Below are 16,978 nucleotides of genomic sequence, written 5' to 3' on the forward strand. Positions count from 1 at the left end.
AGATCTTGATATGATTTTGAAGTTCCTTGATCTTCTACCTCATTTTAATCTTATCCATTCACTCCTATGGTCATGTCCTTGTCCCCAGACCAGGGGCGATGAAGTATGGTCTAGCCAGATTTAACCCACCACTTCCTTTTTAACTTTTCTTTTCCTTTCTTTTCTCTTCTCTCCTTTTCTTTCTCCTTCTTTTCTCTTCTCTTCTTCCTCCTTTCCTTTCTTTTCCTTTCATTTTTATTGTCACCAGAGTTACTCAGTGCCTTCATAATGAATCCACCACTCCTGATAGCCATTTTTCCTTTTTTTTTCTTTTCTTTTCATTTCTTTTCTTTGACTGGACAAAGAGAAATTGAGAGAGGAGGGGTAGATAAGGAGAGAGACAACTGCAGCACTGCTTCACTTCTTCACTGCTTGTGAAGTTTTCCCCACCCATAATAGGTAGGGGACCAGGGACCCTTGTGCATGGCAGGTAATGTATATGCTCAACCAAGTGCCCCTTTATTTTCTACTTTCATAAATAAGCTTTTTTTAACTGCCATGCCCATTCATTATATGTTGTTTATGACTGCTTATATCCACAAGGAAAGCATAGAGTAGTTGTAACATAGACTGTGTGGTATGCAAAAGCTAACTTTTAAAAAAATTATTTGACAGTTTTCAGGCCAATTCCTGCCTTGGATCAGCAACGGTAACCACTTCATGGCTTCCACTTTGTGTATCCACTTCTGCCTCCCACCTTGCATCTTCCTGGCTTGCCCTAGCATTCAGGCACAGAAATGCTTGTCTTCCTCCGGGCCACCACTCCATTGCTGCTTTCATTATTGTCATGTCTTTCATACCCTTCATGTCCCCAGAACTCATTTTTACTCAAGTTGGGTCTCTTTGTGAATTATTATAATCATATTTCTTTGTGTACCACTGTCACCTTGCCTACTTCTCACTTCCTGGAACTTGACTGGCAAAACTATTCACTGTGTGCCATCTCTGCTTCTATATATATATTTTTTCTGCCTCCAGGGTTATTGCTGGGGCTTGGTGCCTGCACCACAAATCTACTGCTCCTGGAGGCCATTTTTTCCCATTTTTGTTGCCCTTGTTGTTGTCAATATTGTTATTGTTGCCATTTATGTTGTTGTTGGATAGGACAGAGAGAAATTGAGAGAGGAGAGGAGACAGAGGGGGGGAAGATAAACACCTGCAGACCTGCTTCACTGCTTGTGAAGTGACCCTGCTGCAGATGGGGAGCCTGGAGCTTGAACCAGGATCCTTGTGCTTCCCTCCATGTCCACTTAATGTGCTGCCCAACCTCTGCTACTGTTAAACCTCCTCTGCAGGGAGTCGGGCTGTAGCGCAGCGGGTTAAGCGCAGGTGGCGCAAAGCACAAGGACCGGCATAAGGATCCCAGTTCGAGCCCCGGCTCCCCACCTGCAGGGGAGTCACTTCACAGGCGGTGAAGCAGGTCTGCAGGTGTCTGTCTTTCTCTCCTCCTCTCTGTCTTCCCCTCCTCTCTCCATTTCTCTCTGTCCTATACAATAACGACGACAACAACAATAATAATAACTACAACAATAAAACAACAAGGGCAACAAAAGGGAATAAATACAATAAAATAAAATAAATTTTTTAAAAAAGTTTTAAAAGAAAAACCTCCTCTGCTTCTATATTTATACAGCCTGATAATAGGTAGAGAAAAACTCATCAAAATGTTGATCAACTCGTTTCCAATTCATACCCACAGGGCAATGTGAAACTTTACCCCTGAAATCTTGTAATTTTGTAAACTGTTATTAAATCACTAATAAAAATAATATTAAAACACAAATTAAATTCTTGCCCACAAGTCTCAAATGGCACCTTACTACTCTTTGGTAATGTTCTATAACTCTCTTGTTCATTCACTGTATGCATCATTGTCCTAAGCAACAATTTCATACCTCTCCTTTCTCCTCAAGCCCCACAAATGTCTTCCCCTCATTCAGAGCAGGACATGCTAATTTACTGAAAATACTGATTCAGCTTGAAGAGAATGTCCACAGAATCACCACACAATTTTTATACAGCCGTGAGTTGCCGCATTTTTTATCCTGCCTTCTAAATTGTTACTGTTGTTGAACTAACATCCTTCATTACAGTATTTCTTCCTTCCCTGACACCTTAAATTTCCCTTTCTGTTGATTTATTTCCATCAACATACTGTTTTTGCCAGTATCTCAACACTCCAATCCAACTTTTTCAAATAGGGAGTAAGGGAAAGATACCCCAGCACTAAAACTTCCTAAAAGTGAGTTGTGGGACAGGTTCAAATGTGTGTCATGCACATAATAAAACAGGTACGCTATGCAGAAGAACTATCTTGTCAACTCTATCTTTCCCTTAAAACAAAGGAATATGAATTAAAAACCCTCCTGCACTTGGTTAAATGCATATATTACCATGCACAAGGACCTGGATTCTAGCCCCTTGGTCCTACCAGCAGGGGAAAAAGCTTCTCAAACAATGAAGCAGTGTTGTAGGTGTCTCTCTGTCTCTCCCTCTTTATCTTCACTCCTCTCTCAATTTCTCTCTCTGTTCTATCAAATAAAATAAAGTTAAAAGATATATATTTTTTTATTTTCCCTTTTTTGTCCTTTTTGTATTGTTGTTGTAGTTATTAGTGTTGTTGTCATTGTTGGATAGGACAGAGAGAAATGGAGAGAAAAGGGAAAGACAGAGAGGGGGAGAGAAAGATAGACACCTGCAGATCTGCTTCACCGCCTGTGAAGCGACTCCCCTGCAGGTGAGGAGTCAGGGGCTTGAACTGGGATCCTTACGCTAGTCCTTGCGCTTTGCGCCCCGTGTGCTTAACCTGCTGCGCTACCACCCAACTTCCCTACAGGATATATTTTTTTAAAACTTAAAAAAGTCAATCCCCCTACCTACTCCATTCCTCTATCAGCAACTGATTCATTTTTTTCTCTCTGTAGCAAAAACTGTCTTAATTTATTGTCCCCAGTTCTCTTCCAATTTCCCCTCAAACTTCTTCCAATAAAACTTTAGTGCATATCCATATTCCAGGTGGAAAAAAAAATCAAAATATGATGAACTGCTGGTGCCCACTGCTTGAGTTAGCGGCTAACTTGCAACACTTTTATTTGAATTATCAATAGTATTTGACATAGTGGACCACTCCCTCTTTCTGTTGCCCTTTCTTTATTTGACTTGTAAGAAAATCATCTATTCTCAGTAAACAGAACCCTCATTCTACTTCTCCTACAGATTTCTTTCCGTAAGTGCCTTAATGGTGGCATGTGTAAAGTTCAATTCTTGAACCTTCTCTGTCTGTACTGACTTCCTGTCTACACTGTCTACTTTGATGATCTCAGTAAGTCCATTCATGTAAATATCACAGATATACTTATGACTCTCGAAGTTTCCTCTGTGTCATATCTCATTGTTAAACGCCAGACTCGGATATTCAGTGGCTTATTTCTTATGTCTCTCTAATATCTCTCAGCATGTTCAAACCTCATTTGTGACATTCTCACCAAAATGTGTTTCAACTTGTGTCTCTTATTACTCTATAAAGGGCAACTTCATCTTTCCAGTTGTTCAGGCCATACATAAACTTTGATATCATCTTTAATTCCTCTTTTTTTCATGTCTTTTGTATCTGTCTTTAAAATATAACTAAAGTTTTACTATCTGTTGCCATCAATGCTATGATACTCCTGAACCAAGATATCTGAAACTGATAGAATTATCTGAAAAGACTCTTTAAAGAGATTCTACCCGAGAAAACTCAGTGAGAGGAAACCAGCCACTTGAGCACAGTGGAAATAGGATTCCAGACAGAGAGAAGGGCAAGTACAAGGATGCTGGAGCATAAATGAGTCTGACATCTTAGAAGCTCAGAACGGAGTCCATCACATTTCTGTATAAATACCGCTCGCTAACCGATTGCGCCACCGGAGCTCCTGACCGTCATGTTTCTAATGAAATGGTCATGGGAAAGAATACAGTTGGAACAGCATACAGACACCAAACCACATAAGAAATTTATATCCAAAATCCTTTTGTAGAAATATAAGTAGGGAAATGATAGGACTTAACGTTTTAGAAAGAGAATCATGACTATTTGAAGAGGATGGAGATTATGCTGTAGGAAAAGAAGCAGGGACACAAGTTAGGAAGCACACATATAACTGAGAACGAGGGTCAGTGAGATAGCTCACTGGGTATAATGATTTCATTGCCATGTACAAGACCCAGGATTTAACCCTGTCTCTATATAGAGGTGTGTCATGACGGATCAAAAACTCTGGTACCATGTCTTTTCTCACTTTCACTTGCTCTCTCTTTCAAAAAATGGCCTGGGAGTGGTGAAACTATGTGTGTGTGAGGTTGCAGCTCTGCAAACAAAAGTACTGAGACCAAAACAATGACTATGGGAACTGGATGGATAGCGAAGGAGATAATGAGACATGGCCAGGTCTTGATGATATCTCACTGTAACATCTGAGACTTGCTGTTTGATAGGAGGTGAGATATAAGGGGAAGAAAGGATTTAGCTTGTTGAAAGGACTAAGTGAAACAGTTTGTGTGAAAAAAAGAGGAAAAGGTGATTCTGCTTACCCTACCTTGTCACCTAGGCATGGTAGAAAGAGTCATGAGGAGGACACTTGTGCTTACGCCCTGAGTATCACACACATCATTACCCAAGTGAATGACGCCAGTAATAACAACAGTACATTTTATAGCTGCTAATCCCTGAGTATTGTCTGTATACTAAAGACTTTTTTCTTTACACAAACTGTTTCACTTAGTCCTTTCAACAACCTATTTTATGGACGATGAGAAAGGCTCAGAAATGCAAAATCATTTTCCCAAGGTCACGCAGCTAGTCAGTGGATTCTTACACTGATGCTGTGATATGAGAGCATTGTAATTGCTTCCATTTTAAAATAAGAAATGTGAAGTCTACAGATTAAGAATTTACAAGGTCACACAGTTAGTGAGTGGCAAAACTAAAAATCAAAACAGCTTTCTGGTCTCTTCCATGTGATGTCTCTAGTGGGTGAGTCTTTGACTTAGCTGGACCTCAGTTTTCTGGTGAATGAGTTAGTGAATTTGGCTAAGTGATTGGTATTACTTGATCAGCCTTTTTAACAGCCCATGGTTTTAAGTTGCTTTCTGGCTCTTATATATTAAATCACTATTTCATTGCCTTCCTCAATACCTAAATTAGAAAACTTTGGTTAAATACTTCAAACAACTTTTGGAAAATAAAACCAGGTTTTGTTCTAGTGACATTCTTATACACTCCTTTTGTATTCCTTGCAGTACCAAAGAATGAGGGGAAAGGGACATCTTAAACTCTCATATAACGTTATCCATACAACATATATAGAATGAAACTGGGGCCGGGAGGTGGCACACCCTGTTGAGCACACATGTTACATAGTGTGCAAGGACCCAGGTTCAAGCCTCTAGTCCCCACATGCAGGGGGAGAGCTTTGTGATTGGTGAAGCAGTGCTGTCGGTGTCTCTCTTCCTCTCTCCCTATCTCCCCATACCTTCTTGTTCTCTGGCTATCTTTATCCAATAAATAAAGATAATTAAAAAAAATCATAAAAACAAACAAATAAATAAAACAAAACTTAAAAAATAGAATGAAACCATCTAAGATTATAAAAAGAAGTACAACACGCACAAGCTAACTTTTTTTCAGTAAATTGAGTTGGCATCACATGTATTTTTATTTATTTTTAAATTTTACTTTATTTACTGGATAGAGACAGAGAGAAGTCAGAGGGGAAGGGGGAAGCCAGAGAGGGACAGAGACAGAGATGTCTGCAGCACCACTTCATGGCTTTCCCCCCACTGCAGCTGAGAACGGGGGCTTGAGTCCGGGTCCTTGCATACTGTCATATGTGTGCTTAACTGGTATACCACCTCCTGGCCAGCCCTATACATATGCATTTCTACTAAATAAATATTTAAGAAATTGGGGAGGGAATTTGAAGATAATAGAATTATTGGAGATTTACACAAGGGCAAATTGATTAGAATTGTGATTTAGGATGATTGCCCTAAAGGCCTTGTGCTGAGTGGGTAGAATGAGAGTGATATTGGAGATAGGAAAGTAGTTGGGAAGTTACAAAAATCATCTTGGTGATGTGTAATTAGAGCTTGAGTAACATTACACACTCATACTGCAGGACACATCTGGAAGGTAGAAACACAACATGCAGAAGATTATACTGACAAATACATAGCCATTCTGTATTCTTCGTAGTCACTGGAATACTTAGGTCAATTTCAAATAAAAACAATTCAGATAATCCAGAAAACACTTGATATACAGTAAAGCTACTCTGAACCTATCTTATGAAACGCTGGTGGACTCAATGTGATTAGTCTAATTTAGTCTGAAGACTTTGAGTTACTGGGAAAATTAGTTTCATTTTTCATTAATTTCTATGTTTACATACTCCCAGAGTACACTTTAAATGTCATTTTTTTCAGGGAGTATATATGTGAGCTTATCTCTGAGTGAAGGGAGGGTGTGGGAAGTGGGATGAAGAAAAGGGAATTTTCATCAGAATACATTAGAATTGTTTTCTGAGCTGTAGCAATTTCTCCTTCCTGTGGTTTATTTGACCAGGTTGGTAAATTTCTCATTCCATCTTCATTCTGCTAGAAGTAATAATTGTTCTGTATGTGGCAGAGGAATGAGGGGAAATTAAACACTTCTTTTTTGTCACAGGTAACTCACCACATGAGTTTGATAACATCCAACCTGGCATTCTATTTAATAAATTGAGTTCATTCAATGACTATATGTTTGAACTTGACATTGTGAGCTGACTATAGAGGGTGTTTTTTCTTTTTTTTTTTTTTTTTTATTTTAAATTAAAAAAATTTTTTTTTGTCTCCAGGGCTATTGCTGGGATTTAATGCCTGCACTACAAATCCACTGCTCCTGGAAGGCCATTTTCCCCATTTTTGTTGCCCTTGTTATTGTTATTGCTATTTTTTATGTGCCTGATAGGACGGAGAGAAATCAAAAGGAGGATGGGAAGACAGAGAGAAGAGTAAGTTAGATACCTGCAGACCTGCCTTACCACTCGTGAAGTGACACCCCACCTCTCCGCAGGTGGGGAGCTGTGTCTCAAACCGGGATCCTTACACCAGTCCTTGCTGTTTGCACCATGTGCGCTTAACCTGCTGCACTACATCCCAGCCCCCAATTAAACACTTTTAAAAAAAATGAGTATGATAAATAGTTATGTTGTGAAACATTGTTGGAAATCTCCAGGGAGTGAATAGGTTGCCCACCCACCACGTGAGTTGTTCCTACTGAGATGATATGTTCTGTGTATAGTCTTGTATGTTTCTGCAGGAGGGGAGGGAATAGTTACTCACAGGCTGGGGTGACCAGGGCTTCAGCCACTCCAAGTAAGATGTACTGAAGAACCAGGTGGGAACAGGACATGGAGGAAACGGTGAGAACTTTGCCCAAAAGGGGCTGCTCCATTGGAGGAAAATGCTTCCTGTGAATTTCAATGAAGCCAGCAACTACCAAAGACAAGGCTGCAGAAAGATTCCCAGCAACTGAGGAGAAGAAGAGGGGGAAAAAATTAGAGCTACAAATCAGTATAAGAGACCACATGCAGAATTTTAAGTGATTTAATGTTGATTTACAAAATTAGAAGATAATAGTGGTATAATTCCATAACATTCGCACCACCAGAGTTCTGTGTCTTCATTCCCTCCATTGGAGACTGCAGTGGTTCTCCCATGGTACCTATCTGTATATATATATATATATATATATATATATATATATATATATATTTCCTCATTGTTTCTAAGTTCCTGCCTTTACTTCCTTTCTAAGTCACACCTACACTTATTACCATTTCCAAGTGTCCTTTCTTTTTTTAACTCTTCTCTCTAAGGCAAACATTGCCTGGCTTCCTCTGATGTTTTCTAGATTTGCTTTCCTTTCTGTACATACAGCATTTATTATACATTGAAATAGTGAAGGCTTCCTCAACATTCCCCCCTTCTTTTTTCACCTTTTTTATTTATTTATTTATTTATTTTAATTTCTTTATTGGGGGATTAATGGTTTATAGTTGACAGTAAAATACAAATAATTTGTACCTGCGTAACATTTCCCATTTTTCACATAACAATTCAGCCCTCACTAGGTCCTCCTCTGCCATCATGTTCCTGGAACATGATGTAGTACTCCAGTTCTTCTTCTAGCGTTTGCCCTTCTTCCGTAGCCAGTCAACAGCGTCAGGTTGAGCCTGATGTAAAGTTTCGAGACCTCCTTTGAATCTGGAGAAGTGGCAGTCGTTGACTATGTGGGTCATAGTCTGTCTGGAGCTGCAGGGGCAGTTCGGGTCGTCTCTGGCTCCTCAGCGATGGAACATAGCAGTACACCGGCCATGGCCTGGAGGGCCCAATCATAACGTGCTAGGTCAAAGCCGGGTTGACGCTTGCAGGGGTCTGTGATGAGGTGTTTGTTCTTTACCTCAGCTGACTGCCAACTCTGTTTCCAAGAGTCTGGAACAGAGAAGTTCAGTGTAGGCATAGTACTCCAGTGACCTAAACCCTCTCCTCCTCATCCACCCCAGAGCCTTTTACTTTGGTGCAATACACCAACTTCATGTTCTGCTTACTGTTTTCCTTTCTGATTTTGTCTTTCAATTTCTGCCTGTGATTGAGATCATCCCATATTCACCCTTTTGTTTCTGACTTATCTCATTTAACATGATTTCTTCAAGCTCCATCCAAGATGGGGTAAAGAAGATGAATTCACCATTTTTAATAGCTGAATAGTATTCCATTGTGTATATAGACTTCAATTTACTCAGCCCCTTATCTGTTTGGACACCTGTTTGGCTATTACAAATGGTGCTGCTCCGAACATGAGTCTATACAAATCTTTTGGATGGGTATGTTTGGTTCCTTAGGTTATATCCCCAGGAGAGGAATTGCAGGATCATAGGGTAGGTCTACTTCTAGCCTTCTGAGAGTTCTCCAGACTGCTCTCCACAGGGGTTGGACCAATTTACATTCCCACCAGCAGTGCAGGAGGGTTTCTTTGTTCCCACAGCCTCTCCAGCACTTGTTGTTACTATCCTTTCTGATGTATGACATTCTCACAGGGGTGAATTGGTATCTCATTGTTGTCTTTATTTGCATTTATCTGACAATCAGTGATTTAGAACATTTTTTCATAAGTTTGTTGGCCTTTTGGATCTCTTTGATCATGAATAATCTGTTCATATCCTCTCCCCATATTTGGATGGGTCCTTTGTTTTCTTGTTTTTTGAGTTTGGTGAGTTCTTTCTATATTTTGGTTATTAGCCTCTTGTCTGATATATGGTATGCAAAGATCTTCTCCCATTCTGTGGGTGTTCTCTTTGGGTGGTGGTTTCTTTTGCTGTGCAGAAGCTTTTTATGATGTAGTCCCATTTGTTTATTTTTGATTTAGTCTTCATTGTAATTAGATTCATTTCATTGTAGATGTCTTTTAAAATTTATACAGAAAATTGTTCTGCCAATACTTTCCTCTAAGTAATCGATAGTTTCTGGTCTAACATCCAAGTCCTTGATCTATTTGCAATTTACTTTGTGTTTGGTGAAATGTAGTGTTCAGTTTCCCTTTTTCCCTCTTCTGAGGACACCCAGATACTAGCTTATATGGTCCATCCTTGCTTCCACTCCAGTCTCTCTGTCAGTGGTCACAATAAGGACCAGAAAGACAGCTCAGTGATACAGAGCACACAACTTGCATGCCTGAGTCTGCAGGTTCAGGTCTTAGCACCCCATATACCAGACCTGAGCAGTGCTCTGGCCATTCTCTGCTTCTCAAAATAAATAAATATATCTTTAAAATCTACAGCGCAAAAAAATGTGACTGTACTTTCAGGACATATTGGCAGTATGACCTCAGGCCAGTTGCTCAATCTCTTTTTCATTTTCCCAAGCTTTAAGATGGGGTAGGGCACCAGGTGGTGGCGCAGTGGGTTAAACTGCACATGGTGCAAAGTGCAAGGACTGGTGAAGGATCCTGGTTCGAGCCCCTGCCTCCCCACCTGCAGGGGGCTTGTTTCATGGGAGGTGAAGCAGGTCTGCGGATGTCTGTCTTTTTCTCTCCCTCTCTATCTTCTCCTCCTCTCTCGATTTCTCTCTGTCCTATCCAGCAATGACAGCAACAACAACAATACTAACAATGGTAGCAATAAACAACAAGGACAACACAAGGGAAAAAATGGCCTCCAGAAAGCAATGGATTTGTAGTGTAGGCCCCAAGCCCCAACAATAACCCTAAGGCAAAAAAGAAAAAAAAAGATGGGGTAATGGAGTGGCTGTGACATCTAAAAAAGTGAATGTATTGGTATTATGTCAGGATTTCTGGTAGCGATTAGTAGTAATTATTATTTAAGACAGAGTTATTGTTTCGAATTCTCATCCTCAAACTGTATAAATCATTCATGACAATATTTTTAAAAAGTTATATGAACCCCAAAGTGTTCATATAATAATCTAGGGTAATCATATATAATCTAGGGTGGGAGTTTAAATGACCTCTTCATAATATTTTCATTATCTATTAGTAAAACGGTTTTGAAATAACCTATAAGCATGATCAATCCTCAGTTTTCTGATAGCTCTCTAATCTGCGCAGGCAAAATCAAGCAGTTATTAGAGAATTAAAGAGCAGACATTTTGTTTAGGAAAAAATATTAAAGATTGGTCAAAAGCATAAATGGGAGCAGGTATGCTGACAGTGGTCCAGCTCTTTTTTGCCTTTTACACTTAAGAGTTTATCTAGGAAATTTTTGTTGAAGATGTGTAGGGATTTTCTTACAGCCTCATTACAGTTTCTGTCTACTGCAACCATTCCATTTCTCAGTTTGCCACTCATATTACTTGAATTAATCCTGTTGTTAAAGGAAAGGCAAACTTCAACTTGATAGAATTTACTTGAACTTTAGAGATAGTCACATTTTGCTAAATCGCATAAAATTTCAGATAAGGCAAAGCTTTCAATTCAGGAAAAATCACTCTAATGTTTAAATAGTTTAGTGTTTGTTTTGGTTGATGGAGAAACTGGTAGGTAATTTTTTTAGTATTATATCTTAGCATTTAAATTTACCTATAAAGTTTTTTTTTTTTTTACTATAAAATCCCAAAGAAATAGAAGGTATAAAACAGGAGGGACATTTTATGTATTTCCATTTATAATTAAATTCTACAAAGAAGGTTCATTCACAGTGGAGCAAAGATGTTTGGGTCTGTCTGTAAATGTAAATTTCACATATTGTTTAGCTCTAAGATGGAATCTATCACATAGCTGCTTTTATCCAATAGATGACTTGGCCCAGCTGAAACAGCAATTCAATGGCATGTTTATGTTAATCTTTATATTCAGGTGGCAATAGGCTAGCCACAGTGGGCAATAGAAGACGAAAACAGTCAATTCTCAGCCTTTGTAGACTTGTATTCTAGTGGAAGCTGAAAGGATTCATTTCTGGTTGGAGAAGAGTCACTTTATGGCTTAAGGAGAGAAGTGTTTGAGTATGGAAAGCTAAAGGCAGACAAGTGGCATGAGGGAAGGTAGAGTCCTGAAAGTGTGGCCTGCATTCATTCATTCACAGAATGGCAAGAAACTTTTTTATTATTTGGGAATCAGGAGAGATAGTAGATTAAGGACAGGTCATAAAAAGCATCTGGCATATTTAAAGCAATTTGGAGACTATTCTGAAGATTGATGTAATTATTGAAAATGTCAGACACATCCAACCAATTTGGAATAGTCTAGATGAAGAAAAACATACCCCTGTTTCTTGATTTATTACCGGTTATGTAAAAGCTTATCTTTTCTTTATGAAATTTTCTGGTAAGGGAATGATAGTTTAGATAAGGACATAGTAACTTTTATTTCTATAAAAGGCCAATAAGAAATATTTTAGGTTTTGTGGTACAGCAAGCAATGTTTTAGAGATAGGTGAGTACTTGCTAACCACAGAGAAAAAAATTTCCATAAGTTTTTTATTGATGAAATAAAAAATAATGATTTCTTTGGGTGTGTGTGTGTGTGATGTAATGTCACTTAATTGGCGCTCAAACTTATTTTTCCTTATCACCAAGTCAGTTGCCATCAAAGTAAGTTGTAAATGTTAACTGTGAAAACAAGGCTTAGCTTGTAAGTAGTGCAAAAACAGATGGCTGGTCAGATTTGGCCCATGGGTGCCATGGTTGGCCAACCCCTGGTATAGCCATCCACTTTTACTGCCTGCTCCTGAATTTTAGGTCTGTCTTGATGGGAAACTGTTGCAGTTTTACATACTCTCTGGACACAGACATGAAACATGAGAGAGCAGTGCTTTGGTCTCTTCCTCTGCCCATGATTGTCAAAGGATAGTAGTCCCAGAATTATTACTGTCACCTGAGAGGCTGCCTGATGTTGTAGCCTAGAATGACTGAATTAGATCTACACTGAAGCAAGACCCTTAGAAGATTCCTATATTAAATTTGAGAAACACTATTCTGGCATAGGGCCCTATGAGACCTAACCTAGCAAAATCCATCAAAAGGCAGTTCTCCAGTCAATGCCATATATATATGTATATGTATATGTATATGTATATGTATATGTATATGTATATGTATATGTATATGTATATGTATATGTATATGTATATGTATATGTATATGTATATGTATATGTATATGTATATGTATATGTATATAACTTAGATATTTGAGGAGAAAACACACTTCCCCTGAAGGATCTAGATTGCTATATTTGCATTTTATTTGCCACTATACTGTGTTGCTAGCGAAAAATAAGGTAAAATTTTTTTTTTCTTTTCAAAATAAAGTTTATGGGGCTGGGTGTTGGCGCATCTGGTTAAGTGCACATATCACCAAGCACAAGGACCAGGGTTTAAGCCCCCAGTCTCCATCTGCTGGGGGAAAGCTTCACAAGTGGTAAAACAGTGCTGCAGGTGTCTCTCTGTCTTTCTCTCCCTCTCTCTCTCCGCACCTCTTAATTTATCTCTGTCCTATCAGATAAAATAAATAAAGTTAAAGAAAGAAAAAAAATTATCTTATTAAAAAAAGTTTTATTCTGACCTAAATGTAAACCTCTACATTTTTATTCTTAACGCCTATGAAATAACACATCCAAAGTAGTTTATCAGAATGTGCCCATTTTAAACTTCTAGCAGATCTGTATTTACAACATAAAAGCACAATAGTTCCAAAATGAGATATTGTATTCAGATAAATAATGTATGTTTTAGTATTGGCTATGTGGTTGTAGACAAATCCATAAGAATCTTGAAGTTCTTATATTTTATTCTATTACTTTACCATGCAAGAATTTTCTGAATTAGACTGCAATAAAATAAAAGGAAGTCAGAACTTATTCAAGTTTTAGTGTTTTATATGCTATTTCACATTGAAGTAAGATCTAATACTAAGAACTAAATGTAAAGATTCTTCAACTATTGACCAAATTTACTCTCTGAGAAAACTATAACTTTTTGTGGTATGTCTTAAAAACCATAAGTATGAAATTCTGTTGAGCTTGTAAAATTGTGTTCTCAGGATCATTATTTTTGCAAATTCCCAGAATAGGAAACTTGTTCATCAAACAAATTGTTTCTGAGACTTGTGAGAACTATGGTGGTTATCTTTGGGTGGTGAGATGGTGGGGATACAGAACTTTTGGTGGTTGGTGAGGTGTATAACCTGTAATCTATAATCTTGTAAACTACTATAATCTCTCTTCTCTCTCTTATATACACACGTACATGTGAGTTCATAAACCATTCTTATAAAGACAGGTATAATTTTGTTGCCTCATGTATCTGTTGCTTAAGAGAAGACATTTCTTACTATTAGAATGACAGATACACATTTCTTTTGTATTTTTTTTATTTCTTTATTGGGGAATTAACTTTTTACATTCAACAGTAAATACAATAATAGTTTGTACATACATAAAATTTCTCAGTTTTCCATGTAACAGTACAACCCCCACTAGGTCCTCTGTATCCTTCTTGGGCCTGTATTCTCCCTACCCACCGACCCCAGAGTCTTTTACTTTGGTGCAGTATGCCAGTTCCAGTTCAGGTTCTACTTGCAGATACACATTTCTAAATATGGTACCAGGAAATGAACCAAGAATCTCATACATGCACAGTATTTCGAGAATTCACCAAGCCTAATTAAAGTGTGTGTGTGTGTGTGTGTGTGTGTGTGTGTGTGTGTGTGTGTGTGTGTGTGTGAAATTATATATTATGGCATATAGAGAAAGGGAAGAAGGAGGGACAGAGAGGGGGCAGAGAGAGACACCACAGCATTCATCTACCAACCATGGAAGTCTCTTTGGTGTTGTCCATGTTGTTCCAATGCAATGCTCAAGAACTAACCCAGGGCTCAGTCATGGTAAAGTGTTGCTTTATCTGAGCTAGCTACCTGTCCCAGAATGGCATGCATTTTTCACTTTCATTTTTCTTCTAGTAATGACACATTTCTATATTTAAACCAAGTGGTTTTGATGTTGTTTGTCTTTAGCCCACTGGGACTCACTTTAGGAGACTTAGCTTTAATTAGTATCTTATTTTCTGAATATGGAGCAGGTAACTCACTTCAGTGGATATTGTAGGACTCATATACACAACTATAGCTGTAATCAATTATTGCTTTAGATGGTCTATTCCATACCAAATTTTATTTGTGTTGATGCCCAACTTAAAAAATAACACACTGACAACATAACTGTTCTTTAATTAAGCAAATGAACCAATGACTTAGGCTAGATACTTAAGGGGTGTTTGTGTGTGTTTATGCTTTTTTAAATTTTCCTCTCTGTTAGGTGTTTCACAGTGGGCATACCCATGGTGTTTCTGGGAAAAATGTGTCAGTTGTGTGGCATAGGGTTGGACCAGTGGGTAGAGGAGAGGCCTTACATAGATAAAGTCCTGGGTTTGATCCCTGGTACCACACATACTGGAGTGACTCTCTTCCCTCATAAAGTACATAAATCTTGGGAAAAAAATACAAATGCATCACTTTTGAAACTCTGTTAGAGAAAAAGCAGTTCTTCTGAAATAAAACTGCTTTTAGTGGATGTGACTGATCCCTGCTTTGGCTTTTAATCTTCAAGCACATTGGTTCCAACTCAAAGAGGAATTTTACGACACTGCTAATTATTTGACTAGTTAAGTAAAAAGATAGCAATACCTTGCTGTTCCTGCATCATAAAGGACTTTTGAGTGTCCAGGTTTTTCAAAAGGGAAGGTATGGCTGATATTTGAATATATTTCATCTGCATTTCAATGTGAATGTTATTGAAAAGGCGAAATAATTTCTACCTACTGAGCTGTACACTTCTGTTTTGTGTAAGACTTAATATTGATCTTAATTAGGCTAATTTTAGTCAGATTAATACTTGTGTGTGTCAGTATTAATGACTAAATGCCACATACTACAGGATTTTAATTAATGTTAAGGGAAGGAAATACTTAAGGTATAAACATGCTTGAACTGAAAAAGGCTAAAATGAAGTATATCCAATTATGACAGAAGGTGCATTACAGTGGTATCAGATTCTAGATATTTGGTGAGTTCAGGTTGATAATTTCACACACATATAATGTTAAGGCAATACAGTTTTAGTAAACTACTCTTAGCATAGCAAATCTTTGCCTTTTATAGGCCTGAAAACTTTGGAGATATTTTTAGAGTTGATATTGTGATATACTTCTTGATTTCCTTAGGTGATAAATTCATGAGTGTCAAGACCTTTGTGTGTGGGGGGTTTGCTTTGCATTTGAACTATACTTTAAATTATGTTTATTTGTTTACTTTTGCAGAACAGGGACTTCATGAATGCACAACTTAACCACTCTAGGCTGTTTTTTTTTTTTTAATGAGACAGAGACAGAGAGAGAAAGAGAGAACATGGGGATCTGGTAGTAGCATAGTAGGTTAAGCGCACATGGTGCAAAGCACAAGGACCAGCAGAAGGATCCCTGCTCCCCACCTGCAGGGGAGTTACCTCATAGGTGGTGAAGCAGGTCTGCAGGTGTCTATCTTTCTCTTCTCCTCTCTATCTTCCTCTCCTCTCTTGATTTCTCTCTGTCCTATCCAACAAAATGACAGCAATAGTAACAACAACAATAAACAATAAGGGCAACAAAAAAAGGAAAAATAGTCTCCAGGAGCAGGGATTCATAGTACAGGCACCGAGCCCCAGCAATAACCCTGGGCAAAAATAAATAAATAAATAAATAAATAAATAAATAAATAAATAGGAAAGGAAAGAAAAGAAAAGAAAGAAAAAGGAAAAGAAAGAAAGAAAGAAAGAAAGAAAGAGCACGCCAGAGAGAGAGGTTGAGAGAACTCTCAGGTCTCATAGCACCTCCCATGTGGAGCTGGGCCTCGAACCGAACCTGGCTCACACGCATAAAGCACACGTCCTACCCGGAGCCAGTGAGTTTATGTTCATCTTGATTAAATTTCCAGTTGGAATGAACTGAGATGCCCTCATCCTTCACTCTTGGCCTGAACTGTGATTCTCCTCCCAGATTAAGCACTAGGCACAGGCAGGCTGCACCAGGGACTTCCTTAAACAAACACTCCATAGTTGGGGAATGGCTGGGTGAGGAAGGAGTGGGGGACAGTAAACAGCAACTGCCCATGAAAGTGTTGGGAGTCTGGCGGTAGCACAGTGGGTTAAGCGCAAGTGGCGCTAAAGCACAATGGACCGGCATAAGGACCCTGGCTCGAGCCCCTGGCTCCCCACCTGCAGGGAAACAGGTCTGCAGATGTCTTTCTCTTCCCCTCCTCTCTCCATTTCTCTCTGTCCTATCCAAAAATAACGACATCAATAATAACTACAACAATAAAACAAGAGCAACAAAAGGGAATAAATAAATATAATTTTTTTTAAATGTCAAAT

At 38.5% G+C, this 16,978-nt stretch overlaps 1 protein-coding gene across 1 annotated transcript in view; it reads right to left on the minus strand.

The window, feature by feature from the left end:
* SLC15A5 (solute carrier family 15 member 5) overlaps window positions 1–16,978 on the minus strand; it is a 105,578-nt gene that overhangs the window by 35,598 nt on the left and 53,002 nt on the right. Inside the window, exon 6 of the mRNA XM_007527623.2 lies at window positions 7,405–7,593. Within this exon, the coding sequence (XP_007527685.2) occupies window positions 7,405–7,593 (189 nt within the window). The remainder of the gene's footprint in view (window positions 1–7,404; window positions 7,594–16,978) is intronic.

The sequence above is a fragment of the Erinaceus europaeus genome, chromosome 7, assembly GCF_950295315.1.
Source record: "Erinaceus europaeus chromosome 7, mEriEur2.1, whole genome shotgun sequence".
Lineage (NCBI taxonomy): Eukaryota > Metazoa > Chordata > Mammalia > Eulipotyphla > Erinaceidae > Erinaceus > Erinaceus europaeus.